Source organism: Heptranchias perlo, chromosome 19 (genome assembly GCF_035084215.1).
Source record: "Heptranchias perlo isolate sHepPer1 chromosome 19, sHepPer1.hap1, whole genome shotgun sequence".
NCBI lineage: Eukaryota > Metazoa > Chordata > Chondrichthyes > Hexanchiformes > Hexanchidae > Heptranchias > Heptranchias perlo.
In genome coordinates this window covers 45,533,419-45,560,060 of record NC_090343.1, presented here as the reverse complement: position 1 = coordinate 45,560,060, position 26,642 = coordinate 45,533,419, and the positions used below count along the sequence as shown (strand labels likewise).

At 47.0% G+C, this 26,642-nt stretch overlaps 1 protein-coding gene across 1 annotated transcript in view; it reads left to right on the top strand.

The window, feature by feature from the left end:
* The first annotated feature begins 4,687 nt into the window (after positions 1–4,687).
* Positions 4,688–26,642, top strand: part of ctsz (cathepsin Z) — a 30,552-nt gene continuing 8,597 nt past the window's right edge. The window contains exons 1-5 of the mRNA XM_068000673.1: positions 4,688–4,996; positions 18,655–18,818; positions 20,809–20,988; positions 21,766–21,916; positions 25,287–25,452. Of these exons, the coding sequence (XP_067856774.1) occupies positions 4,881–4,996; positions 18,655–18,818; positions 20,809–20,988; positions 21,766–21,916; positions 25,287–25,452 (777 nt within the window). The 5' untranslated portion in view covers positions 4,688–4,880. The remainder of the gene's footprint in view (positions 4,997–18,654; positions 18,819–20,808; positions 20,989–21,765; positions 21,917–25,286; positions 25,453–26,642) is intronic.

Here is a 26,642-nt window from a genome sequence, read left to right as displayed (position 1 = left end):
GGAAACTCTCAGCAGGTCAGGCAGCATCTACGGAGAGAGAAACAGAGTTAACGTTTCAGATCGATGACCTTTCATCAGAACTGGAAGATGTTAGAGATGAACAGCTTTTAAGCAGGTTCAGAGCCAGGGAAAATGGGAAGCAGGAAAAGAACAAAAGGGAAAGATCTGTGATTGTGTGGAAGGCAGGAGTGATTAAAAGACAAAAGGGATGATGGTGCAAAGAAAAAAGTGTTGTTAATGGGACAGGCATAGATGGGTCCAGGGGAGGTGCAAATCGTTACAGCAGAATAGCATAGAGAGGTTTGCTGTGGCCTGGGAATGTGGCAGAAGAAGGGCAGATAGACCCCAGGGTGTGGACCACCCAGTCGGTTGTGTACCGATAATTCCTGCTGCTTTTCTCCGCTATCAACTATCTTCTTAAACCCCTCTCTCCTGCCCCCTCCACCCTCACCTTCAGTAAGTGTGAGGAGCTCATGGATTTCTTTGTCAATAAGATTGAGATCATCTGTTCAGCTGCCTCTGCTGCTTTCTCCCCTTTCCTTTGCCCACCTAGCCAAATCTTCCTACAGACTCCCCCCTACCCAGCCCTGAACCCGTTTTTCTCTCTAGTTCTTAAGCAGTACGTTTCCGGCCCAACGAGGAAGGAGGCATTGCTGGACTTGGTTCTAGGGAATGAGGTGGAGCAAGTGTCAGTAGGGGAACAGTTAGGGAGCAGCGATCATAGTATCATAAGGTTTAGAATAGCTATGGAAAAGGACACAGACCACGCTAAAGTAAAAATATTCAATTGGAGGAGGGCCAATTTCAATGGGATGAGAACAGATCTGACCCGGGTAAATTGGAATCAAAAATTGGCAGGCAAAATTATAATTGAACAGTGAGCGGCCTTTAAGGAGGAGATGGTTTGGGTACAGTCTAGACACATTCCCATAAAGGGGAAAGGTAGGGCAACTAAAGCCAGAGCTCCCTGGATGACAAAAGAGATAGTGAGCAAGATGAAGTGGAAAAAAAGGGGTGTATGACAGATGTCAGGTTGATAACACAAGTGAGAACCAGGCAGAATATAGAAAGTTCAGAGGGGAAGTAAAAAAGGAAATAAGAGGGACAAAGAGAGAGTATGAGAATAGACTGGTGGCCAACATAAAAGGGAATCCAAAAATCTTCTACAGGCATGTAAACAGTTATTAAGAGGAGGGGTGGGACCGATTAGGGACCATAAAGGAGATCTACTCATGGAAGCAGAGGGGATGGCCGAGGTTCTAAATGAATACTTTGCATCTGTCTTTATCAAGGAAGAAGATGCTGCCAGAGTCTCAGTAAAGAAAGATGTCGTTGAGATACCGGATGGGCTAAAAATTGATAAAGAGGTACTTGAAAGGCTAGCTGTTCATAATGTTGATAAGTCACCCGGTCTGGATGGGATGCACCCTAGGTAGCTGAAGGAAGTAAGGGTGGAAATTGCGAGGTACTGGCCATAATCTTCCAAACATCTGTAGATACGGGGGTGGTGCCAGAGGATTGGAGAATTGCAAATGTTCAAAAAAGGGTGTAAGGATAAACCCAGCCACTATAGGCCAGTCAGTTTAACCTCGGTGGTTGGGAAACTTTTAGAAACGATAATCCGGGACAGAATTAACAGTCACTTGGACGAGTGTGGATTGATTAGGGAAAGCCAGCACGGATTTGTTAAAGGCAAATCGTGTTTAACTAACCTGATAGAGTTTTTTGATGAGGTAACAGAGGGTAGATGAGGGCAATGCAGTTGATGTGGTGTAAATGGACTTTCAAAAGGCGTTTGATAAAGTGCCGCATGGTAGGCTTATCAAGATTGCGGCCCATGGAATAAAGGGGGCAGTAGCAACATGGATACAGAATTGGCTAAGGGACAGGAAACAGAGAGTAGTGATGAACGGTTGTTTTTCGGACTGGAGGGAGGTGTACAGTGGTGTTCCCCAGGGGTCAGTGCTGGGACCACTGCTTTTCTTGATATATATTAATGACTTGGACTTGGGTGTACAGGACACAATTTCAAAATTTGCAGATGACACAAAACCTGGAAGTGTAGTGAACAGTGAGGAGGGTAGCGATAGACTTCAAGAGGATATAGATAGGCTGGTGGCATGGGGTGACACGTGGCAGATGAAATTTAACACAGAAAAATGTGAAGTGATACATTTCAGTAGGAAGAACGAGGAGAGGCAATATAAACTAGAGGGCACAATTTTAAAAGAGGTACAGGAACAGAGAGATTGGGGGTATATGTGCACAAATCGTTGAAAGTGGCAGGGCAGGTTGAGAAAGTGGTTAAAAAAACATACGGCTATCCTGGGCTTTATAAATAGAGGCATAGAGTACAAAAGTATGGAAGTCATGATGAACCTTTATAAAACACTGGTTCGGCCACAACTGGAGTATTGTGTCCAGTTCTGGGCACTGAACTTCAGGAAAGTTGTGAAGACCTTAGAGAGGGTGCAGAAGATAATTACTAGAATGATTCCAGGGATGAGGGACTTAAGTTATATGGATAGACTGGAGAAGCTGGGATTGTTCTCCTTGGAACAGAGACGGTTGCAAGGAGATTTGATAGAGGTATTCAAAATCATGAAGGGTCTAGACAAAGTAGATAAAGAGAAACTGTTCCCATTGGCGGAAGGGTCAAGGACCAGAGAACATAGATTTAAGGTGATTGGCAAAAGAACCAAAGGTGACCTGAGGAAAAACTTTTTTACACAGCGAGTGGTTAGGATCTGGAATGCACTGCCCGAGGGGGTGGTGGAGGCAGATTCAATCATGGCCTTCAAAAGGGAACTGGATAAGTACTTGAAAGGAAAAAATTTGCAATTTGGAAAGGGCTGGGGAGTGGGACTAGCTGGATTGCTCTTGTATAGAGCCGGCACGGACTCGATAGGCCGAATAGCCTCCTTCTGTGCTGTAACCTTTCTATGATTCTAGTTTCTCTCCTATCTCCCCTCATGCCCTCTCCAAGCTCTTTTCCATGAGGCTCACCTCCTGCTCCCTTGACCCTATGATGACCACACAACTTCTTGGTTCCCCATGCTAACTGACATTGCAAATGGTTTTCTCTCATCAGGTACTGTCCCCTCCCCTTTCAAATCTGCCATCATCACCACCCCCCCTTCAAAAAATCCACGCTCAACCTCTCTGTGCAAAGTACCATCACATCTCCAAACTCCATTTCCTCTCCAAACTCCTTGAACATGTTGTTGCCTCTCAAATCTGTTCCCATTTTTCCCAGCAATTCCATTTTTGAATCTCTCCAATCAGTTTTCTACCCACGCCACACCACTGATAGGGCCCTTATCAAAGTCACAAAAATGACATCCTCTGTGTCTGTAACCGTGGTAAACTATCCCTCCTCCACCTCCTCGAACTCTGCATCGGTCAACCTCACCGCCCTCCTCCAAGACCTCTCCTCCGTTGTCCAGCTCAGTAGGACTGCCCTCACTTGGTTCCACTCTTACCTATCTGATCATAGCCAGAGCATCTCCAACATTGGCTTCTGTTCCCACCCCCAATGTTCTTTTGGTTGCCTCCCATCCTCCACCCACTGTAAACTTCTAATGCGGAACTAACTAAAGCCTGGATAAGAGTTTGGGGGATTGGGGGTGAGATAAGGACAGAGACTGGGGGCAGCGGGGTGGTGGGGGGGGGGGATTACAGAAGTTGAAGTAGGTGGTGTTGGTGGTATCCAGAATATGGGGTTTGAAACTTGGCTCTGAGTTAAATAGGAAACTGAGATTCTGAACTGTTAGGTTCAGCCTGAGCAAGCAGCCAAGGAGAGGGAATGGAGTTGGGGATAAGATCATGGAGTTTTATGGCAGGAGTCAAATAAGGTGGCATTGCTTTTCTCAACGACCATCGGCACGATAGAACCACTGGGGAGGGAGAATGAGGGGATCTGAGTTCCAAATGCTTTTTGGCATGGATTGTGCCCCTTGTTCCCTGCTGTAAATCCCAGAATTGCCCCCACCCCCAGCTCTTTATATGTGGTTGTGTCTAGAAAAGCCAGATGGTGAGCACAAGGGGTGCGAGTCACAGAATTGTCCTAGTGTGTTCAAGCTTCACCTCCGACCTGCATTTCCATCTAGCGAGGCTCATCGCTGGACTCAGAGCTCACGACAAATGAACGCAGGCGTGGCTCGGTGGTAGCACTCTGACCTCCGAGGGTTCAAGTCCCACTCCGGGAGCACGTAACCTAGGCTAACGCTCCAATGCAGTACTAAGGGAGGAGGGAGCACTGCATTGTCGGAGGTGGATGATCTTTTGGATGAGACGTTAAACCGAGGCCCCGTCTGCCCTCTCGGGGGGGGGGGGGAGGTGAAAGATTCCATGGCACTATTTCGAAGAAGAGATGGGGAGTTCTCCCTGGTGTCCTGGCCAACATTTATCCCAAAACAGATTATCTGTACATGCTGCTTGTGGAACCTTGTGTGAAATGTGGCCTCCACGTTTTCCTGCATTACACTTTGAAAGTGAAGGCTGTGGGACTCCTGAGGTCATGGGACGGTACCAAATAAATCCAAGTTCTTAGTGTAAAAACAGAAAATGCTGGAAACGCCCAGCCGGTCAGGCAGCATCTGTGGAGAGAGAGAGAGAAACTGTTAACGTTTCAGGCTCATGACCTTTCGTCAGAACCTTATCGGAACCCCTAGTACGGAATTTGCATCATTCTCACAAGACTTTGTGGGGGAGAATCAAAGAAGTTCCATCTCCTCCCACTCAACAAAAACCACTCAGCACTTCCTTGAAGGCGAGTCTGTTCTGTTGAAGCCGGGCGGTGTAATTGGTGCTTGCAGTAACCTCACCCCCAGTGTTGGGACCTGCCCGATTTGCTGAGTCTCCTGACTGCCCGTCTCACCATGTTTCGCTCGCTGGCCGCCCTGTGTCTCCTGAGCTGCGCTTCGGCCGCCCTCCACTTCAGGGGCAGTCAGCCCTGCCACAGGACACTGCCCGGCAGAAAGTTTCAAGGAGTCAGGTAAGGAAGGAAGGAGGGGAGGGATCTACAGGAGAAAGGGAAAGTGGAACCGGGGTATTAACCAGCAAGCTGGGGTGTAACTGCATGTACAGGGATTTAACGAGCCCGCCTTTTGATGATATTGTAACCTTTTAATGTGATACCAATCCAGCAGATCCTGGGCTGGATGGGTCAGTAACTCTCCCATCACCATCCTGTCCCCCTGGGTACTGGTAATAGAGTGAGAGTCCCGCTGCTATTTGATCCTTTAGTGTCCAGTTCCATTCTAAGGCGTCTCTGATCCATTTAAGCAGAGCTACTGCACTTTCAATCTGACTTCCTACCCACTATTTCCAGTTTCTTTTAATCGGATTTTTTTTTGTTAGTAGGGGATGGTTTCTGGATTTTAAAACATCCAGAGCGAAGCCTGAGCCTGGTACAGGCTGCAGCCAGAGCTGGGTTCCGCTCTTCCTTGTTTTAAGGTCCCCGGGGTAGGACCAGACCTTGTGTATTCCTGGGATGGCAGGACTGTCGTATGAGGAGAGATTGGGTCGACTCGGCCTGTATTCACTCGAGTTTATAAGAGTGAGAGGAGATCTCGTTGAAACATATAAAATTCTGACAGGGCTAGACGGACTGGATGCAGGGAGGACGTTTCCCCTGGCTGGGGGGTCCAGAACGAGGGGTCACAGTCTCAGGATAGGGGGTAGGACATTTAGGACTGAGATGAGGAGAAATTTCTTCACTCAGAGGGTGGTGAACCTGTGGAATTCTCTACCACAGAAGGCTGTGGAGGCCAAGTCATTAAATATATTTAAGAAGGAGTTAGATAGATTTCTAGACACAAAAGGCATCAAGGGGTATGGGGAAAGAGTGGGCATATAGTATTGAGATAGAGGATCAGCCATGATCATATTGAATGGCGGAGCAGGTCAAAGGGCCGAATGGCCTACCCCTGCTCCTATTTTCTATGTAACAGGTTGAACATTTTCTTGGTTGTCTGGTTGGTGCGATTAGAATCATAGATTCGTTACAGCGCAGAAGGAGGCCACTCGGCCCATCGAGCCTGTGCGGGCTCTTTACTCCTAGCCCTGCAAATTTTTCCGTTCAAATATTTATCCAAATCCTTTTTGAAATCCAATTTAAGGTCGATTCCCTTTGGACTCAAAAAATGGCTATTGAACAGGAAGCTGTGAAGGATTAGTACACAGAAGAGGAGGAAACAGGGTATTAGTAGGGTAATGTCAGGGTTGATTTTTGAGGGTGATTGGCTGATACTGAACTGGATAAGGTGAGTGAGGACCCAGCACACACACTCTGTCCTGACTGGCTTCCTTTGCTTCCCCTCCTCCACCTTAGCCACACAACCTGTATCTTGCTTTATGAACTGCTCTCCCTAAAACCCTCCACCTTGTACTTCCTATCTCCTCATTCAGAAGACTCCTCCAAACCTACCTCTTTGACCATGACTTTGGCCACCTCCCCCTAACACTTCTCCCGCCCCTGCTCGAGGTCCATCCTCTTGGGAGGTTTGACGATGTTAACGGTGCTATAGGAATGCAGAGTTGTTGTGCTAGTAATGGTGACTTGCAGTGAGTCAAAGAAGCAGATGAGGTAGTAGAGTGGCCAGTGCTGGAGAGTCTGGACTTGATTGATGAGTGACCAATGGTCAATGAATTGGAGATCCTAATGTTGAAGGAAATAAGAATACTGCCCTGAATCAAAGTTAAACAAAGTGTCAAGAGACAAAAGGTCAGAATGGTTATAACGAAGTTGTGTTTATATATCACCTTTACCATAGAAAAACATAAAGGAGAAACATGAACACAAAGCACAAATGGGGAAGTTAGGAGGGTGACCAAAGGAACGGTTGAATAGATGAGTTTTGTGATGGCTTTTAAAGATAGGGAGAGAGGAGGTGAGGTGAAGCGGTTTAAGGAGGGAGTTGTAGAGAGCAGTGCTGAGACAGCTGAAGGCTGAGGAAGTTACTGTTACAGAGAGATATCTAACTTGGCCCTCACTGCAAGTGTTAATAGAGATACAGAGGAAGAGGTTGGCAAGAAGCCAGAGAGAAAGAGAAAGACAAAAAAAGGAAGGCATCTGTGAGACTACAGGCAGACGACACTCTCTCAACTTCTTGATCAATGGACAAGAAACAAAGGGTTAGAGTTAATGGATGTTGCTTGAAATGGAGAAGGGTTGAAGTGGTGTACCCCAGGGGTCAGTGTTGACAACTTTTGGTCTGGGTATGTTTAGATGTTTTGGTCTTGGGCATAGGGAGCACATTATTGGAATTTGCTGAACACACAAAAGTGAAGAGGTCTGTAAATGACTTCAGGAGGACGCAGATGCAATTTAAGGTGGAGAAGTTTGAGGTAATACATTTTGAGAGAGGAAAGAAACAAGGATTGTGAGTGTAAACTCCATGGAAAGAAGCTGAAGGACACGGATGAACAATGAGACCATGGGGTTCAAATGCATAATTCCCTGAAAGTGCGAGTATAGGCAGATAAAGTCATAAAAAAGGCCAATAGTATTTTAGATTGTATGAATAGGGGCATAGAATAGAAGAGGAAGGAGGTAATGATAAATTTGTACATGGCAATGGTTAGGCCAGAGTTAGAGTGCTGTGTGCTGTTTTGGGAGTCATGTTATAGAAAGGGTGTTAAAACCACAGACAGCATACAGTGTAGATTCAGCAAGACGATGCCAGAAATGCGAAACTATAGTTATGAAGAGACTATACTTGAACTATTTTCACAGGAGCAGAGAAGGCTAAGTGGAGATTCAAAAAGTTTTGATTGATAGGGAGAATAGAGAAAGACTATTTCCTCTGGTTTTGGAGTCAGTAATGAGGGGCCATCAATTTAAAATTGTCACTGAGAGTGAAGAGAGGGGTTGGCAGAAATGTCTTCACGCAGACTTGTCAAGAGTGTGAAATACTTTGCCACAGGGGGGGATTGAGGCAGACCTCTTCATTTTGTGAAGGAAAAATAGATCTGAAGCGGAGGGCTATGGGGAGAGAGCAGGACAGTGAGATTAGTTTTGGATTGCAGATGCAGAGAGCTGGCACAGACACAATGGGCCGAAAGGCCTCCCTCAGCGCTGCAAACATCTATGATAATAGACATTCACCACAGCTAGTTCCTAATCTAATGCACAATGCAAAGGCTTCACACAAATTTGATAGTCATAAATGTATAATCCTCTGTATATAAGGTGAATCGATGTTACTTTATAGGGAGATAGGAGTTGTACGGTAGGGGACCCCCTGCCAATACTGGCACACTCCCAGGGACCCCCTGCCAATACTGGCACACTCACAGGGACCCCCTGCTCATACTGACACATTGCCATGGACCCCTTGCCAATACTGGCACTCTCCCGGGGACCCCCTGCCAATACTGGCACTCTCCCGGGGACCCCCTGCCAATACTGGCAGACTCCCGGGGACCCCCTATAAATACTGGCACACTCCCAGGGACCCCTATAAATACTGGCACACTGCCAGGGACCCCCTGCAAATACTGACACACTCCCAGGGACCTCCTGCAAATACTGACACACTCCCAGGGACCTCCTGCAATTACTGACACACTCCCAGGGACTCCCTTCTAATACTGACACACTCCCAGGGACCTCCTGCAATTACTGACACACTCCCAGGGACCCCCTGCTAATACTGACACACTCCCAGGGACCCCTATAAATACTGGCACACTCCCAGGGACCCCCTGCAAATACTGACACACTCCCAGGGACCTCCTGCAATTACTGACACACTCCCAGGGACTCCCTTCTAATACTGACACACTCCCAGGGACCTCCTGCAATTACTGACACACTCCCAGGGACTCCCTTCTAATACTGACACACTCCCAGGGACCTCCTGCAAATACTGACACACTCCCAGGGACCTCCTGCAATTACTGACACACTCCCAGGGACTCCCTTCTAATACTGACACACTCCCAGGGACCTCCTGCAATTACTGACACACTCCCAGGGACCCCCTGCTAATACTGACACACTCCCAGGGACCCCTATAAATACTGGCACACTCCCAGGGACCCACTTCTAATACTGACACACTCCCAGGGACCCCCTTCTAATACTGACACACTACTAGGGACCCCTATAAATACTGGCACATTCCCAGGGACCCACTTCTAATACTGACACACTCCCAGGGACCCCCTTCTAATACTGACACACTACTAGGGACCCCTATAAATACTGGCACATTCCCAGGGACCCACTTCTAATAATGACACACTCCCGGGGACCCCCTTCTAATACTGACACACTCCCAGGGACCCCCTTCTAATAATGACACACTCCCGGGGACCCCCTTCTAATACTGACACACTCCCAGGGACCCCTATAAATACTGGCACACTCCCAGGGACCCCCTGCTCATACTGACACACTCCCAGGGACACCCTGCTCATACTGACACACTCCCAGGGACCCCCTGCTCGTACTGACACACTCCCAGGGACCCCCTGCTCGTACTGACACACTCCCAGGGACCCCCTGCTCGTACTGACACACTCCCAGGGAACCCCTGCTCGTACTGACACACTCCCAGGGACCCCCTGCAAATACTGACACACTCCCAGGGACCCCCTGCAAATACTGACACACTCCCAGGGACCCCCTGCAAATACTGACACACTCCCAGGGACCCCCTGCAAATACTGACACACTCCCAGGGACCCCCTGCAAATACTGACACACTCCCAGGGACCCCCTGCAAATACTGACACACTCCCTGGGACCCCCATCTAATACCGACACACTCCCAGGGGGGACACTTCCAAAAGACTGTACGTTTGTGAATAGAAACAGCCCAATTGTTGCAGAAAGTGTGTTTTATTTTGTATATACAGCAACAGAAATTAATTGCTGATTTAAAAAAATGCAGAAATCTGAGGACCTCAGATTGAAAACCTCTGTTGCTGAGGATTGGTTGCCAAGAAAACAGGAGAGCCACGTATGATGTAGAAAGGTAAAGCCCACGGGGCAGCAAGTTGTTTACCTGGAGCTGTGCACATTGAGCAAAGGTTAGAAACATCACTGAAGGGAACAGGAGGAGAGCTGTAGGGAATGATGAGTTGGGGGGAGACTGTATGAGCTGAACAGTAGGGCAGGCTCTGGCTTGTGCCTGGGATCCTGAAGATGGTCGGTAATACTCTGCATGAACTGCTGTACCTGCTCTTTGTTCTCGATCCTCGGAATGGTTTGATGTGATAATCGAGCATGGACCACGTGGGTGAATTTTCTCGGGGACTCCCTCGCTCCGCCGCTGGATGTTCAGTGGAAACCCCAACGGGGCAGCAGGACAAGCCCAGAGGAAATTCACCCCCAATGATTCTGTGGTGTGAATGATGCTTGCTCCATTATTCATATCCGATGACCAAATAAGCAGTCATAAGGCAATGAATTAATTGTGATCTCTGGGTAAATCAAAACAACAATGGGGTGTGTGAACACTGGGCTTGGCGACTGCTGGGGAGAGTGAGAAGAAGGGAAGCAACATGTAGGGTCATGAAGTTTGAGGTAGAGTGAGGGGAGAGACTTGTGAACAAGACTATATGCCATTCCTCACTGAAGGAGCAGAATGAGTCATGAAAGATCTGGGAGTCACTGTACAGAATTGGGCTGTTCTACATATGTTTTCTCTTCACCTCTTAATATTATCCACATCCTGTCTTGGAAGAGCCGTAATTTCCTCCAGTTGAACATTTGGAAGACCGAATCCATCAACATTGCCCCCCACCACACCTCTGTACCCATGCCACTGATTCTATCCCCTTTACCAGCCACCTGTCTCAGGCTGAACCAGACTGTTTGCAACCTCAACATTCTATTTGACCCCAAGCTGAACTTCCGATCAGAAAGACTGCCTACTTCCACCTCTGTACCTCAGCCCATCTGCTGCCAAATCCCTCATCCATGTTTTTGTCACCACCAGATTCAGCTATTCCAGTGCTCTCCTGGCCAGCATCCCATCCTCCGTAAACTTGAGCTCGTTCAAAGCTCTGCTGCCCGTATCCTAACTCGCACAAAGTCCCACTCACCCATCAACCCTGACCTTGCTGATCTATATTGGTTCCCGGTCTCACAAAGCCCCAAGTTTAAAATTCTCATTCTTGTGTTTAAATCGCATCATGGCCTCACCCCTCATTATCCTTAATATTGTAACCTTCTTCAGCCCTACAACTCACCACCGAACTCTCCGTTCCTCCAACTCTGGCCGTTTGTGCATTCCCCTGTCCCTTCGCTCCACCATTGCTAGCCATGCCTTCACTCGTTTAGATCTCGCGCACAGGAATTGCTTCCCTAAACCACTCTGTCTCTACTTCCCTCACATTCTTTAAGGCTTTACTTAAAACCCAATTCTTTGACCAAGCTTTTGTTCACCTCTCCTAATTCCCCCTTTTTGGCTCAGCGTTCATTTTTTTGTGAAGCTCTATGAAGCATCTTGGGACTTTTTTCTACATTAAAGGCGCTATTTAAATGCAAGTTGTTGGTGCTTACAGGGAGCATAATGAGGCTGTTGAAATGCATCTACCCTATAAATCCCAAAATTTGTCCCATTAACGGAGTTACAGTTTTATAGACCAACATCAACAACAACAATTTGCATTTAGTGAAACGTCCTAAGGCACTTCACAGGAGCGAACAAACAAAACTTGACACCAAGCAACATAAGGAACTCTTAGGACAGGTGACCAAAAGCTTGGTCAAAGAGGTAGGTTTTAAGGAGCGTCTTGTGGGAGGTGGAGAGGTTTAGGGAGGGAATTTCAGAGCTTAGGGCCTAGGCAGCTGAAGGCATGGCCGCCAGTGGGGATGCGCAAGAGGCCAGAATTGGAGGAGCGCAGAGATCTTGAAGGGTTGTAGGACTGGAGGAGGTTATAGGGAGGGTTGAGGCCATGGAGGGATTTGAAAACAAGGATGAAAATTTTAAAAATCGAGGCGTTGCCGGACCGGGAGCCAATGTAGGTCAGCGAGCACAGGGGGTGATGGGTGAATACAACTTGGTGCGAGTTAGGATATGGGCAGCAAAGTTTTGGATGAGCTCAAGTTTACGGAGGGTGGAAGATGGGAGGCCGACCAGGAGAACATTGGAATAGTCAAGTCTAGAGGTAACAAAGGCATGGATGAGGGTTTCAGCAGCAGATGAGCTGAAGTCAGGGGGAGCCGGGTGACGTTACAGAGGTGAATGTAGGCGGCCTTGGTGATGGAGGGAATATGGGGTCAAATGCTCATCTCAGGGTCAGATAGGATGCCAAGGTTGCGAAAAGCCTGGTTCAGCCTCAGACAGTGGCCAGGGAGAGGGATGGAGTTGGTGGCTCGGAATCAGAGTTTGTGGTGGAGACCAAAGACAATGGCTTCAGTCTTCCCAATATTTAGTTGGAGGAAAGTTCTGCTCATCCAGTACTGGATGTCGGACAAGCAGCATTGGATCAGAGACAGTGGAGGGGTCGAGAGAGATGGTGGTGAAGTAGAGCTGGGTGTCGTCAGCGTACATGTGGAACCTGATGTCATGTTTTCGGATGATGTCACCAAGGGCAGCATGTAGATGAGAAATAGGATGGGGCCAAGGATAGATCCTTGAGGGACTCCAGAGGTAACGGTGTGGGAGTGGATAGAGAAGACATTGCAGGTGATTCTCTGGCTACGGATGGATCACTAGGAATGGAACCAGGTGAGCTCAATCCCACCCAGCTGGACAACGAAGGATGGTGTGGTCAACCATGTGAAAGGCCGCAGACAGGCCGAGAAGGATGAGGAGGGATAGTTTACCACGGTTACAGTCACATAGGATGTCATTTGTGACTTTGATAAGGGCCGTTTCAGTGGCAGGGGCGAAAACCTGATTGAATGGGTTCAACATGGAGTTGCAGGAAAGATGGGCACCAATTTGAGAGGCAACAACACGTTCAAGGAGTTTGGAGAGGAAAGGGAGGTTGGAGATGGGGCGGTATTTTGCAAGGACAGGGGGTTCAAGGGTTTTTTTTTTAGGAGTGGGGTGACGATGGCAGATTTGAAGGGGAGGGGAAACGACCAGGGTGAGAGAGAGTAATGGTTTTAATGGGGACAAGGGCATCAAAGGTGGAGGTGAGGGTGTGATTGAGCAGATTGGTAGCTGCAGAAATGTCATGGTGAATGGAGGGCCAAAGATTAGACAGTTGGGAATTTGAAAGCGCCATTGTAAGTGACTTAGGGGAGAGTTTTTTCCAGGGGGGGACACAGAAGGAAGTGGGGTTGGGAGGGGGAAGGGGGATGTGAGTGGAGAGGGATATAAGGAAGTAATCAGAAATGGAATTATCTGTGATTGACATGATGGGAATATAAATGTCGAGGAGGTGGCCATGATTACAGGTAGGGAAGTTTATATGGAGGAGAGATTAAGGGAGGATAGGAGGGTAAACTCGGGAGAGAGCATGATGAGTTCAGATGGAGGTTGAAATCAGCGAGGATGAGAAGTTGGTCAGTCCAGAGGCTGAGGGAGGAAAGCAGTAACAATATCTCGTTGAGAAACTTGGCGTGGTACTTGGGTGGGCGTTGAGAACGAGGATTTTTAAGGAGAGGTGAGTGGGGTGGAACAAGGTGAGATGCTCAAAGGAGGAGAAGGTGCCATATGAGTAGGGAGACAGACCAAGGTGTGATTTGGTGATAAGGTCCACACCACCACTGCAGTGGTTCAGTTCCACTCCACTCCACCAGCCCAGTTCAGTTCTACTGGGCAGGGCAGGTGGTGCCAGATGGGCTTATAAACAAACAGACTCCAGGGAACTGATTTTCTATCTCAGGGAACTGAGACAGACAAGGGGTGGCATTTGTGAAGTGCTGATAATCATCATAAGGGAGTCACTTATTGCTGAGGAAATCCCACTAGATTGTAAAACAAGCTAACGTAATGCTCAGATTGGAAAAAGTAGACAGATCTAATCCAGTCCTTAATTTAAGTCCTTAATCTAACCACAGCTCGTTAAATTGTCCATCAATAGCTGGTAAAATAATGGAATTAATTATCAGGAGCAAGCTTAAGGGCAGCCCATGTGATCATATATACCAATCAACGCAGTTTGAGAAGGGGAAGATCATGTTTGACCAACCTCCTCCATATATTGAGGAAGTGGCATTCCATGTGGACAGTGTAAACCCATAAGATGTGGTTGACCTGGATTTCCAGTCCTGACCCAGTCTGGCCTATATGGGACTCCAGTCCCACGCCAACGCAATTGACTCGTAACTGCTCTCAGAAGTGGCCGAGCAAGTCACTCGGTTGTATAAAACTGCTTCAAAGAAGAAAGCCCACCACCACCTTCTCAGGGCAGCTAGGGATGGGCAATAAATGTGAGCCTTGCCACCGATGCCCACATCTCGAATGAATAAAAACATTAGGAAAAGGTACTTGTGAGGGGAGCGATGTTGGGATGGATGGGGAGGAAGTACTCAGCAGAATGACCCTGGGATCGGTGCCGGGGCCTCTACTGTATCTAATCTACATTAATGGCTTAGAAACACAATGTAAACTGCTCAAATTCACCGATGATACTGAATTAGGGGGTAGTAAAGTCAGAAGAAGGAAGCCGCTAAGATCGTACAAAAGGAATGGGATACTGCACTCAGTTTTCGTTCCCTAGATATAAGGGAAATATTCAAGCCCTGGAGGCAATGCAAAGAGCCACTAGACAACAAAGGATTGAGTTTATGAGGAAAGACTGGGAAAACCGGTTCTCTTTAGCCTTGAAAGGTTGTAAACAATTTTACAACACCAAGTTATAGTCCAGCAATTTTATTTGAAATTCACAAGCTTTCGGAGGCTTCCTCCTTCCTCCTTCCTCAGGTGAATGTTGTGGAGTCCACAACATTCACCTGAGGAAGGAGGAAGCCTCCGAGAGCTAGTGAATTTCAAATAAAATTGCTGGACTATAACTTGGTGTTGTAAAATTGTTTACAATTGTCAACCCCAGTCCATCACCGGCATCTCCACATCATGCCTTGAAAGGAGGTGACTGAGAGTTGAAAGTATATAAGATGTTAAATGATATAGGTAGGGTACAGAGGAGATTTACGAGGATGTTGCCAGGACTGAAGAATTTTAACTATGAGAAAAGATTGGATAGGTTGGGGTTGTTCGCTTTGGAACAGAGGAGGCTGAGGGGAGATTTAATTGAAGTATGTAAAATTATGAGGGGCCTAGATAGAATGGATAGGAAGGACCTATTTCCCTTAGCAGAGAGGTCAATAACCAGGGGGCATAGATTTAAAGTGATTGGTAGAGGGATTAGAGGGGAGTTGAGGAGAAATTTTTTCACCCAAAGGGTGGTGGAGGTCTGGAACTCACTGCCTGGAAGGGTGGTAGAGGCAGAAATCCTCATCGCGTTTAAAGGGTACTTGGATGTGCACCTGAAGTGCCGTAACCTACAAGGCTACAGACCAAGAGCTGGAAAGTGGGATTAGACTGGATAGCTCTTTTTCAGCCGGCACAGACACGATGGGCCAAATGGCCTCCTTCTGTGCCATAAATTTCTATGATTCTTAAATCTGGAGCAATCGTCTCTCCTGCTCTTTCCCAGTTCCTCAAAACGGTGGAACTCCCTACCCATCACTGTCCTCTCCTTCCAACAATTTTCAAGTTTTAAAACCCAAGCTTTGATGCCTGATCATGAATCCCTGATTTCCTCCCTCTCCTATGTACAAAAACAGGAAATGCTGGGAACACAAAGCAAGTCAGTCAGCATCCATGGGGAGGATAGACAAGGAGACGGTTCGATCTGGGCCCTTCGTCAGAACTGAACGATGAACAAGTACTTTAATAGAGTCAGAGGAAGGGAAGGAGGGAAAACAAAGGCAGGGAGGATGTATGGGTGGAATGAGCTGTGCCTGCTTAAAAGGAAAACATGAGATCTGAGAGGATCTTTGCATCAGACAATGGAAAGAAGACTCAAAGGCACCGGAGAAACAAAGAACTTGTGAATCGCTAAGGCCTTTGCTTGTCCTCCCATTTTCTCTTGGACGTTCTGTAACCATTTACACCTCAACAAAAGCAAAATACTGCGGATGCTGGAAATCTGAAATAAAAACAGAAAATGCTGGAAGTACTCAGCCAGTCAGTCAGCATCTGTGGAGAAAGAAACAGAGTTAATGTTTTCCTTTGCACCATCATCCCTTTGTCATTTAATCACACCTGCCCTCCACCCTATCACAGACCTTCCCCTTTGTTCTTTTCCTGCTCCCTTTCCCCAGGTTCTGTACTTATTCATCTCTAACGTCTTCCAGTTCTGATGAAAGGGCATCGACCTGAAACGTTAACGCTGTTTCTCTCTCCACAGATGCTGCCTGACCTAGAACATAAGAATATAAGAGATAGGAGCAGGAGAAGGCCATCTGGCCCTTCGAGCCAGCTCCGCCATTCAATGAGATCATGGCTGATCTGATTCTGGCCTTAACCCCGATTTCCCGCCAGTTCCCCATATCCTTTGACTCCCTTGCTGATCAAAAAATTGTCTAACTCAGCGTTGAATGTATTCAATGACTCAGCCTCCACCGCTCTTTGGGGCAAAGAATTCCAAAGGTTCACAACCCTCTGAGAGAAGAAATTTCTCCTCATTTCTGACTTAAATGGGCGACCCCTTATTCTGAGACTATGCCCCCTAGTTCTAGATTCCCCTTTGAGGGGAAACATCCTCTCAGCATTTACCCTGTCAAGCCCCCTCAGAATCTTATATATTTCAATAAGATCTCCTCTCATTCTTCTAAACTCCAATGAGTATAGGCCCAACCTGCTCAATCTTTCCTCATAAGAAAACCCTTCCATACCCGGAATCAACCTGGTGAACCTTCTCTGAACCTCCTCCAATGCAAGTATATCCTTCCTTAAATAAGGGGACCAAAACTTGTACGCGGTACTCCAGGTGTGGTCTCACCAGCACCCTGTACAGTTGTAGCATGACTTCCCTGCTTTTATACTCCACCCCCCTTGAAATAAAGGCCAATATTCCATTTGCCTTCCCAATTACCTGCTGCACCAACTTTTTGTGTTTCATGTACGAGGACACTCAAATCCCTCTGTACCGCAGCATTCTGAAGTCTTTCTCCATTTATATAATATTTTGCTTTTTTATTCTTCCTACCAAAGTGGATGACTTCACATTTTCCCACATTATACTCCATCTGCCAAATTTTTGCCCACTCGCTTAATCTATCTCTATCTCTTTGCAGACACTTTGTGTCCTCATCGCAACTTACTTTTCCACCTATCTTTGTATCATCAGCAAATTTGGCCACAGTACACTCGCTTCCTTCATCCAAGTCATTGATATAGATTGTAAATAGTTGAGGCCCCAGTACTGATCCCTGCGGCACCCCACTAGTTACAGATTGCCATCCTGAAAATGACCCCTTTATCCCGACTCTCTGTTTTCTGTTAGTTAGCCAATCCTCTATCCATGCTAATATATTACCCCAACCCATGAGCTCTTACCTTTTATGTGGCACCTTATCGAATGCCTTTTGGAAATCCAAATACACTACATCTACTGGTTCTCCTTTAACCACCCTGCCCGTTACTTGCTCAAAGAACTCTAATAAATTTGTCAGACATGATTTTCCTTTCATAAAACCATGTTCACTCTCCTTGATTTTATTTTGAGTCTCTAATGACAGATGTTAGGCTAATTGACCTATAGTTACCTGCTTTCTGTCTCCCTCCTTTCTTAAATAGGGGTGTTACATTTGTGATTTTCCAATCCGTTGGGACCTTTCCAGCACCTAGTGAATTTTGGAAGATTACAACCAATGCATCCACTATCTCTGTAGCCACTTCTTTTAAGACCCTCGGATGCAAGCCATCAGGTCCAGGAGACTTGTCAGCCTTTAGACCCATTAGTTTGCCAAGTACTCTTTCTCTAGTGATTGTTTTTAGTTCCTCCCTCCCCTTTGCCCCTTGATTTTCTACTATTATTGGTATGCTTTTAGTGTCTTCTACTGTGAAGACAGATACAAAATATCTGTTCAATTCCTCTGCCATTTCCTTGTTTTCCATTATTATTTCCCCAGTCTCATCCTCTAAAGGACCAATGTTTACTTTAGCTACTCTTTTCCTTTTTATATACTTGTAAAAGCTCTCACTGTCAGTTTTTATATTTTTGCTAGTTTACTCTCATAATCTATTTTCTCCCTCTTTACTATTCTTTTAGTCATCCTTTGCTGGTTTTTAAAGTTTTCCCAATCTTCGGGCTTACCGCTAATCTTTGCCACGTTGTATGCCTTTTCTTTTAACTTGATACCATCCTTATAACTTCCTTAGTTAGTCTTGGTTGGTTCACCCTATGAATGGCACAGTACCGCACACCCATTGAATCTTTGGAGGATCTTAAACTAAGTGAGAGAGCAGACTGTTGACTTGAGAACCTATGTCCATACAGTCTCCGATCTTGAGCATCATTTTACAAAGATTCTTTGGTCTATAAAGATAATGTAGGAAATTCATTTATCTCCACTGCTAACTTATTGTGGTAAAGATGGATCAACGGATCTCACAACAAAACTCTGTTTGTTACGTGCATTTTCTAGTTTAATGCTGTTGGTTAAAGTCAGACTCGGACACTCTTGGAATTCCTATTGTTTCACTTGTTCTTTCCCCCCCCCCCCCCACCCAGGTCTTACCCTCGCCCCCATGAATACCTGTCCATTGCTGCTTTGCCAAAGGCATGGGACTGGCGTAACGTAAATGGCACCAACTTCGTCAGCACCACCAGGAACCAACACATCCCCCAGTACTGCGGATCATGCTGGGCTCACGGGAGCACCAGCGCTATGGCAGGTATGATCTGCCCTTCACTGAAATATCCTTCAGGCTCTGTCGCGATGGCTCAGTTGGTAAGATTGGCTTGTAACCGAGCGACACAAAGCGAGGAAAGTCTGGGGTTCAATTCCCAGTCTCTGCTGAATTAGCCCATCTCACCAGGAGCAGCAGTCCAAGGGGCTACATTTGGCCTTTAGAGCCTCCGGGTTGGGAATGGCAAAATCGTCCAGGGTTCCTGCTGATCACTATCCAGTGGCCGCTCCTGGACATGATGACGGTATAAGGCTCGACTGTGATGTCCCTCGGGATTGGTGTCAAGGCTCAAACGTGAAGAATGATGAACTGGGTAATGTTCCAGAGGTACATTATGTGGTATCCGTTCGAACTCTAACCCAGTAAGATTCATTGCCACCAGGGCAGACGGTGAGAATACTGGAAAAAGACCAAATATCCTGAAGCATTTGGGGGGCACCGGGCGGGAAAGCTGTCAGTCCGAGCCTCCTTACAGTGAGAGGAAACTAATGGAAGTTGTATTTGTGCAATGGATCTAATGTAGCCACACACTAAGAAGGACTGCTGGAATTAATTAGTTTACCCTCTGTGCCATGTACAGCCCCTTGTACCATGTTCCAGCTCCTTGTACCATGTTCTTTCCCTTGTACACAAATCTTTGAAGGTGGCAGGACAGATTTAGAATTAAAGCCAGGCCATTCAGGACTGAAATCAGGAAGCATTTTTTCACACAAAGGGCAGTGGAAATCTGGAACGCTTTCTCCCAAAAGGCTGTGGATGGTGGGGGTCAATTGGAGCTTTCAAGACTGAGATCACTAGATTTTTGTTAGGTAATGAATATGGAGCAAAGGTGGGTAAATGGAGTTGAGGTACAGATCAGCCATGATCTAATTGAATGGCGGAGCAGCTCGAGGGGCTGAATGGCCTACTCCTGTTCCTGTTAGTTCCTCACCTCTGGAATTCAGCTCTTTTGTCCATGTTTGGACCAAGGCTGTAATGAGGTCTGGAGCCAAGTGGTCCTGGTGGAACCCAAACTGAACATCGATGAGCAATTCATGGGGAGGGGAAAGTTTTATCGGATGAGTGGTGAGTAAGGTTAAGCAATGAATTGGTGAGTAAGTGCCGCTTGATAGCACTGTCGACGACACCTTCCATCACTTCGCTGATGATTGAGAGTAGACTGATGAGGTGGTAATTGGCGGGATTGGATTTGTCCTGTTTTTTGTGGACAGGACATACCTGGGCAATTTTCTACTTTGTCGGGTAGATGCCAGTGTTGTAGCTGTATTGGAACAGTTTGGCTAAAGGCGCGGCTAGTTCTGGAGCACGTCTTCAGTTTACAGCCGGGATGTTGTCGGGGCCCGTAGCCTTTGCTGTATCCAGTGCACTCAGCCGTTTCTTGATATCATGTGGAGTGAATCGAATTGGCTGAAGACTGGCTTCTGTGATGGTGGCTCATTTCCTACATTGCAACAGTGACTACACTTCAAAAAGTACTTCATTGGTTGTAAAGCTCTTTGGGATATCCTGAGGTCGTGAAAGGCTCTATATAAATGCAAGTCTTTCTTTTTAGTGGTGAAATACTGCAGCTTTGCACTATGGGTTACATAGAATTACACAGAATGTACAGCACAGAAACAGGCCATTCGGCCCAAATGGTCCATGCCGGTGTTTATGCTCCACACGAGCCTCCTCCTATGCCAATTAAGAATGGGGTTGGCACTGCCAAACTCATTTCACACAGCTCCCTCATCGCCAGCAGACAGAGGAGACTTTCATTCCATTTTACCCCAGATCCAGAAGTGAAAGTCCAGTGTGATAACCCACTGCACCCTCGCAGCTCTCACTGCACAATCGCTCTTCCCTCTCCCCTCGGTCGCAGCTCCCACTCCCCTCGGTCGCAGCTCCCACTCCCCTCGGTCGCAGCTCCCACTCCCCTCGGTCGCAGCTTCCACTCCCCATGATTTGTCTAACAAACAGCACCTTTTCTTTTCAGATCGGATCAATATTAAACGTAAAGGGACCTGGCCATCTGCATACCTGTCTGTGCAGAATGTCATTGACTGCGGTAATTCAGGCTCCTGTGAGGGCGGAGATCACACCGGAGTGTGGGAATATGCAAATACGCACGGCATTCCAGATGAGACCTGCAATAACTACCAGGCCAAGGACCAAGGTAACGTTCTCAGAGTGCGGTGTCCTTCACCCTGTATTACACTGATGGGATTAGGGTGAGTAGGCCTGGAATACACTAGAACCTGCTCACAGTAAAACCAATTTAAGGTACATTGATTATGTTTATTAGCCCACTTCCACCTGAAGCACTTACATAGAATTACATAGAATCTACAGCACAGAAACAGGCCATTCGGCCCAACAGGTCCATGCCGGTGTTTATGCTCCACACGAGCCTCCTCCCTCTTCATCTAACCCCATCAGCATATCCTTCTATTCCTTTCTCCCTCATGTGTTTATCCAGCTTCCCCTTAAATTCATCTATGCTATTTGCCTCAACTACTCCTTGTGGTAGCGAGTTCCACATTTTAACCACTGTCTGAGGAAAGAAGTTTTACCTGAATTCCCTATTGGATTTATTAGTGACTATCTTATATTTATGCCCCCAGTTTTGGTCACCCCCGCAAGTGGAAACATCTTCTCTACATCTACCCTATCAAACCCTTTCATAATCTTCAAGACCTCGATTGGGTCACCCCTCAGCTTCTCTTTTCTAGAAAACCTGTTTGTTTTGGCTGCCAGAGGTTATTCTGGGTTGTTGAGCCATAGCGAGCAGTTCAGATGTATATCAGTTGGAGATTGGCCCTTTCTAAGACAGTTGACGACCAACGTAAATGCAACAGCAAAGAAACCGCTTCGCGGAGCAGCAGAAGCAAACAGCATCGAAACATTCAATGTCAGCTTGACTCTTGCTCGTGTTTCCTTGCCCCGCCTTTAGGTTGTTTGCCATTTAACCAGTGCGGTACCTGCACGACCTTTAATGTCTGCCACGTGATCCAGAATTACACGCTCTGGAAGGTCGGTGACTACGGCCCTGTCAGTGGGCGGGAGAAGATGATGGCGGAGATTTACGCCAACGGTCCAATCAGGTATGGCATTTGATCTGGTCCATCCCTTCCTACAATGTTGTTCTTGTAGGGATGGTATAAAATGTCAGACTCACTGAATGATCAGGTGTGAAGGAAACCTCAGTACAACAATTGCTGGTCCACTCGGAGTCGGAGCCGGGAGTTTTCAAGCAGACGTTTCCACTCATTGTGGGTTGATTCATGTGGCTCATTAAAGTGACAGTGTAACCAGGCAGGGAGCCATCCTTTTAAGTTCAAAGTATTCAATCGGTCAGGTCAGTTTTTTTTGCTCCCACTTTTCTCCCCTCTGCCCTGAAGACATTGATTGACGCTGAGGTGTAGTCCCATGGATTCCAGTAGCTTTCTGTTACCTCAGGCAAGTGGCCATTCTTCATGCAGGAGCGTTGACATTGAGAATTGCCAGGCTATTTAACCACATGAGGCACTGCACCTGAGCCTCACCCTGTCCTCACTCAATTTCCACCCACCGCGGTCTCCAACAGTCAGCAGGACGAAGCCAGGTTGTGCTATTTTTTACCCCCCCCCCCCCCCTCGACTGGGGCACTGAGGCCAATTATAGTGCATTACACAACACTGGTTGTGATCAACTAACTCAGCACAGGTTAGAGCTGGGACCTGCTCCGATTGGCTGACTACCACACCATCCAATCCAGTTTACTTTCAATATTTTTACTACTCGATTAGCTATTAAACTATCCAATCAGATGACTACATGTTCATAGAGTGTGATATGTTAAAAGGAGAGGTGCATTCTGCCAAATTACTCCATATCCTTCATGTTTTAAAAGCAGATAGTTGTACATTCACATCTGTATCTCAGTCTTGTTGCTCTGGTTTATAATTTAAACCTAGTAATTAGAGGCTGTCTGGGGGCAGACATTTTGTCTAGAACTTTCCTTCCTGTTACCATACGAGTGGGAAAAGCTACCCATAATCCTATCCCACTAAAACACGGACAATAAGGAGCTGGTATAAACCTCCCTGTGTCCCCAGGAGCCTCCACCTCTAGTGGCACATACAGGGCAGCTCTACTGGGTGTTGGGGGAAGCTAGTGGCAGGGTCAGGAGCCTGCACCAAGCCTTGTGTCAAGTTACAATGGCCATGCCTAGGTGCTGTAAACCAACATCCACTATGTTTCTGTTTTGCTTGTGGTAACGATTGGAAAGAAAGACTTTCACGACCTCAGGGCGTCCCAAAGCGCAATACAGCCAATGAAGTACTTTTTAAGTGTAGTCACTGTTGTAATGTAGGAAACGTGGCAGCCAATTTGCACACAGCAAGGTCCCACAAACAGTAATGAGATAATGACCAGACAATTAGTTTCAGTGATGTTGGTTGAGGAATAAATATTGGCCAGGACACCGGAACATTTTGAATAATGGCATGGGATCGTTTACGTCCATCTGAGAGGGCAGATGGGGCCCTGGTTTAATGTCTTATCCAAAAGACTGCACTGGAGTGTCAGCATGGATTTTGTGCTCAAGTCTCTGGTGTGGAACTTGAAGCCACGCTCTTCTGACTCAGAGACGAGAGTGCTACCCACTGAGCCAGGGCTGTTATGGTCTGTAGTCATGGATCCCCGATTCACACTGCGATTTGTTTAGCATTGTTTGAAAGGAAGGCCAAGGATTTTAGTATTAACAGAGCATTCCTTTACAAATGGCATTTCAGACCTTTGAAAACCCATCTCAATTTATCACTGATGCTATAATAGCATTTAAATAGTCATAAATCTCTTGCCTTTTATCAGTCCAGTGCAGTAGTGTCCCTTTGCCTGACAGAGGCCCCAGAGTTGCTCAGCTGTTCGGGCAGATGTTCACCGTAACTCTGGTGGGAGTCCAGTGGAATGGCCGTAAACTCCGCCGGGACCAGGAGATGCAGGGTCCTGGCCTTTACACTGGAGTTTCCAGAGCCCTTGTTTTGAGGTGGGGGGGGGAGGGGGATGTCAGAGCCTCCACCCACCAAAAGCAAAGCCATTGAAACAAAGGGCGAATCCATTGGTGGAGACTTCCTACACTGGCAATTCCTGCTTCCTCAGGCTCAAATTTGGAGGTTGCTACGCTGAGTGAGATAAGCCAGCCTCCTGAAAGAAAGACGTGCATTTATACAGCACCTTTCACAACCTCAGGGTGTCCAATAGCGCTCCACAACCAATGAAGTACTTTTAAAATGTAGTCACTGTCGCAATGTATGGAAACATGGCAGCCAGTTTGCACACAGCAAGGTCCTAGGCCCAACCATCTTCAGCTGCTTCATCAATGACCTCCCTCCATCATAAGGTCAGAAATGGGGATGTTCGCTGATGATTGCACAGTGTTCAGTACCATTCGCAACCCCTCAGATAATGAAGCAGTCCAAGCCCGCATGCAGCAAGACCTGGACAACATCCAGGATTGGGCTGATAAGTGGCAAGTGACATTCGGGCCAGACAAGTGCCAGGCAATAACCATCTCCAACAGGGGAGAGTCTAACCACCTCCACTTGACATTCAACGGCATTACCATCACCGAATACCCCATCAACATCCTGGGGGTCACCACTGACCAGAAACTTAACTGGACCAGCCACATAAATACTGTGGCTACAACAGCAGGTCAGAGGCTGGGTATTCTGCAGTGAGTGACTCACCTCCTCATTCCCCAAAGCCTTTCCAACATCTACAGGGCACAAGTCAGGAGTGTGATGGAATACTCTCCACTTGCCTGGATGAGTGCAGCTCCAACAACACTCAAGAAGCTCGACACCATCCAGGACAAAGCAGCCCACTTGATTGGCACCCCATCCACCACCCTAAACATTCACTCCCTTCACCACCGGCTCACCGTGGCTGCAGTGTGTGCCACCTACAGAATTCATTGCAGCACCTCCCAAACCCGTGACCTCCACCACCTAGAAGGACAAGGGCAGCAGGCACATGGGAACAACACCACCTGTACATTCCCCTCCAAGTCACACACCATCCCGACTTGGAAATATATCGCCGTTCCTTCATCGTCGCTGGGTCAAAATCCTGCAACTTCCTTCCTAACAGCACTGTGGGAGAACCTTCCCCACACGGACTGCAGTGGTTCAAGAAGGCAGCTCACCACCACCTTCTCAAGGGCAATTAGGGATGGGCAATAAATGCTGGCGTTGCCAGCGATGCCCACATCCCATGAACGAATGAAAAAAAAATGCTCGAGTGGGGCTTGAACCCACAACCATTTGACTTAGAGGCGAGAGTCCTACCTCTGACCCATGGCTGACATCCAAGGGCCTTATAAACCTACTGCCTGGTATGTGTACTTCTCTGTCCTGTGCTTGTTTGAAAGTTGAGACTCCATATCAGAACTGGTTGTGTTTCGTGAATGTTTCATCTGATTCCTTGTAGTTGTGGCATTATGGCCACAGAGAAGCTGGACGCCTACACTGGAGGATTGTATATGGAGTTCCAACCAACGTCTGTCATAAACCATATTGTGTCGGTGGCAGGCTGGGGCGTGGACAAGACCGGAGTTGAATACTGGATTGTGCGCAACTCCTGGGGAGAACCATGGGTAAGTGCTGCCCAGATCCGTCATCGTATTCTAAAGCAGTTCAGCAGCTGGGTATTGTTGGTTGTCTTGGGTGGGGTGTTGAGTATGGACGGGGGGGAGGGGGGGGAGGGGGCGGCAAAGGGGTAATGTAAAGGATGTTCTCTGAGGTTGGACGTAAAAGACATCAGCAGTTTTATTCTGAGGCTAACTGACCAATGAGTTTATAGAGTGACTGTAACTGACCAACGTATTTGTAGTGGGACTGTAACTGACCAACGTGTTTATAGAGGGACTGTAACTGACCAACGTGTTTATAGAGGGACTGTAACTGACCAACGTGTTTACAGAGGGACTGTAACTGACCAACGTGTTTCTAGAGGGACTGTAACTGACCAACGTGTTTCTAGAGGGACTGTAACTGACCAACGTGTTTACAGAGGGACTGCAACTGACCAACGTGTTTATATTGACGCTGTAACTGACCAACGTGTTTATATTGGCGCTGTAACTGACCAACGTGTTTCTAGAGGGACTGTAACTGACCAATGTGTTTCTAGAGGGACTGTAACTGACCAACGTGTTTATAGGACTGTAACTGACCAATGTGTTTATAGTGGGATTGCAACTGACCGTGTTTATAGTGGGACTGTAACTGACCAACGTGTTTATACTGGGACTGTAACTGACCAACGTGTTTATACTGGGACTGTAACTGACCAACGTGTTTATACTGGGACTGTAACTGACCAAAGTGTTTGTAGTGGGACTGTAACTGACCAACGTTTTTATCGAGGGACTGTAACTGACCAACGTGTTTATACTGGGACTGTAACTGACCAACGTGTTTATACTGGGACTGTAACTGACCAACGTGTTTATAGAGGGACTGTAACTGACCAATGTGTTTATAGAGGGACTGTAACTGACCAACGTGTTAAAAGAGGGACTGTAACTGACCAACGTATTTATAGTGGGACTGTAATTGACCAACGTATTTATTGAGGGACTGTAACTGACCAACGTGTTTATAAAGGGGCTGTAACTGACCAACGTGTTTATAGAGGGACTGTAACTGACCAACGTGTTTATAGAAGGACTGTAACTGACCAACATGTTTCTAGAGGGACTGTAACTGACCAACGTGTTTATATTGGCGCTGTAACTGACCAATGTGTTTATAGAGGGACTGTAACTGACCAACGTGTTTATAG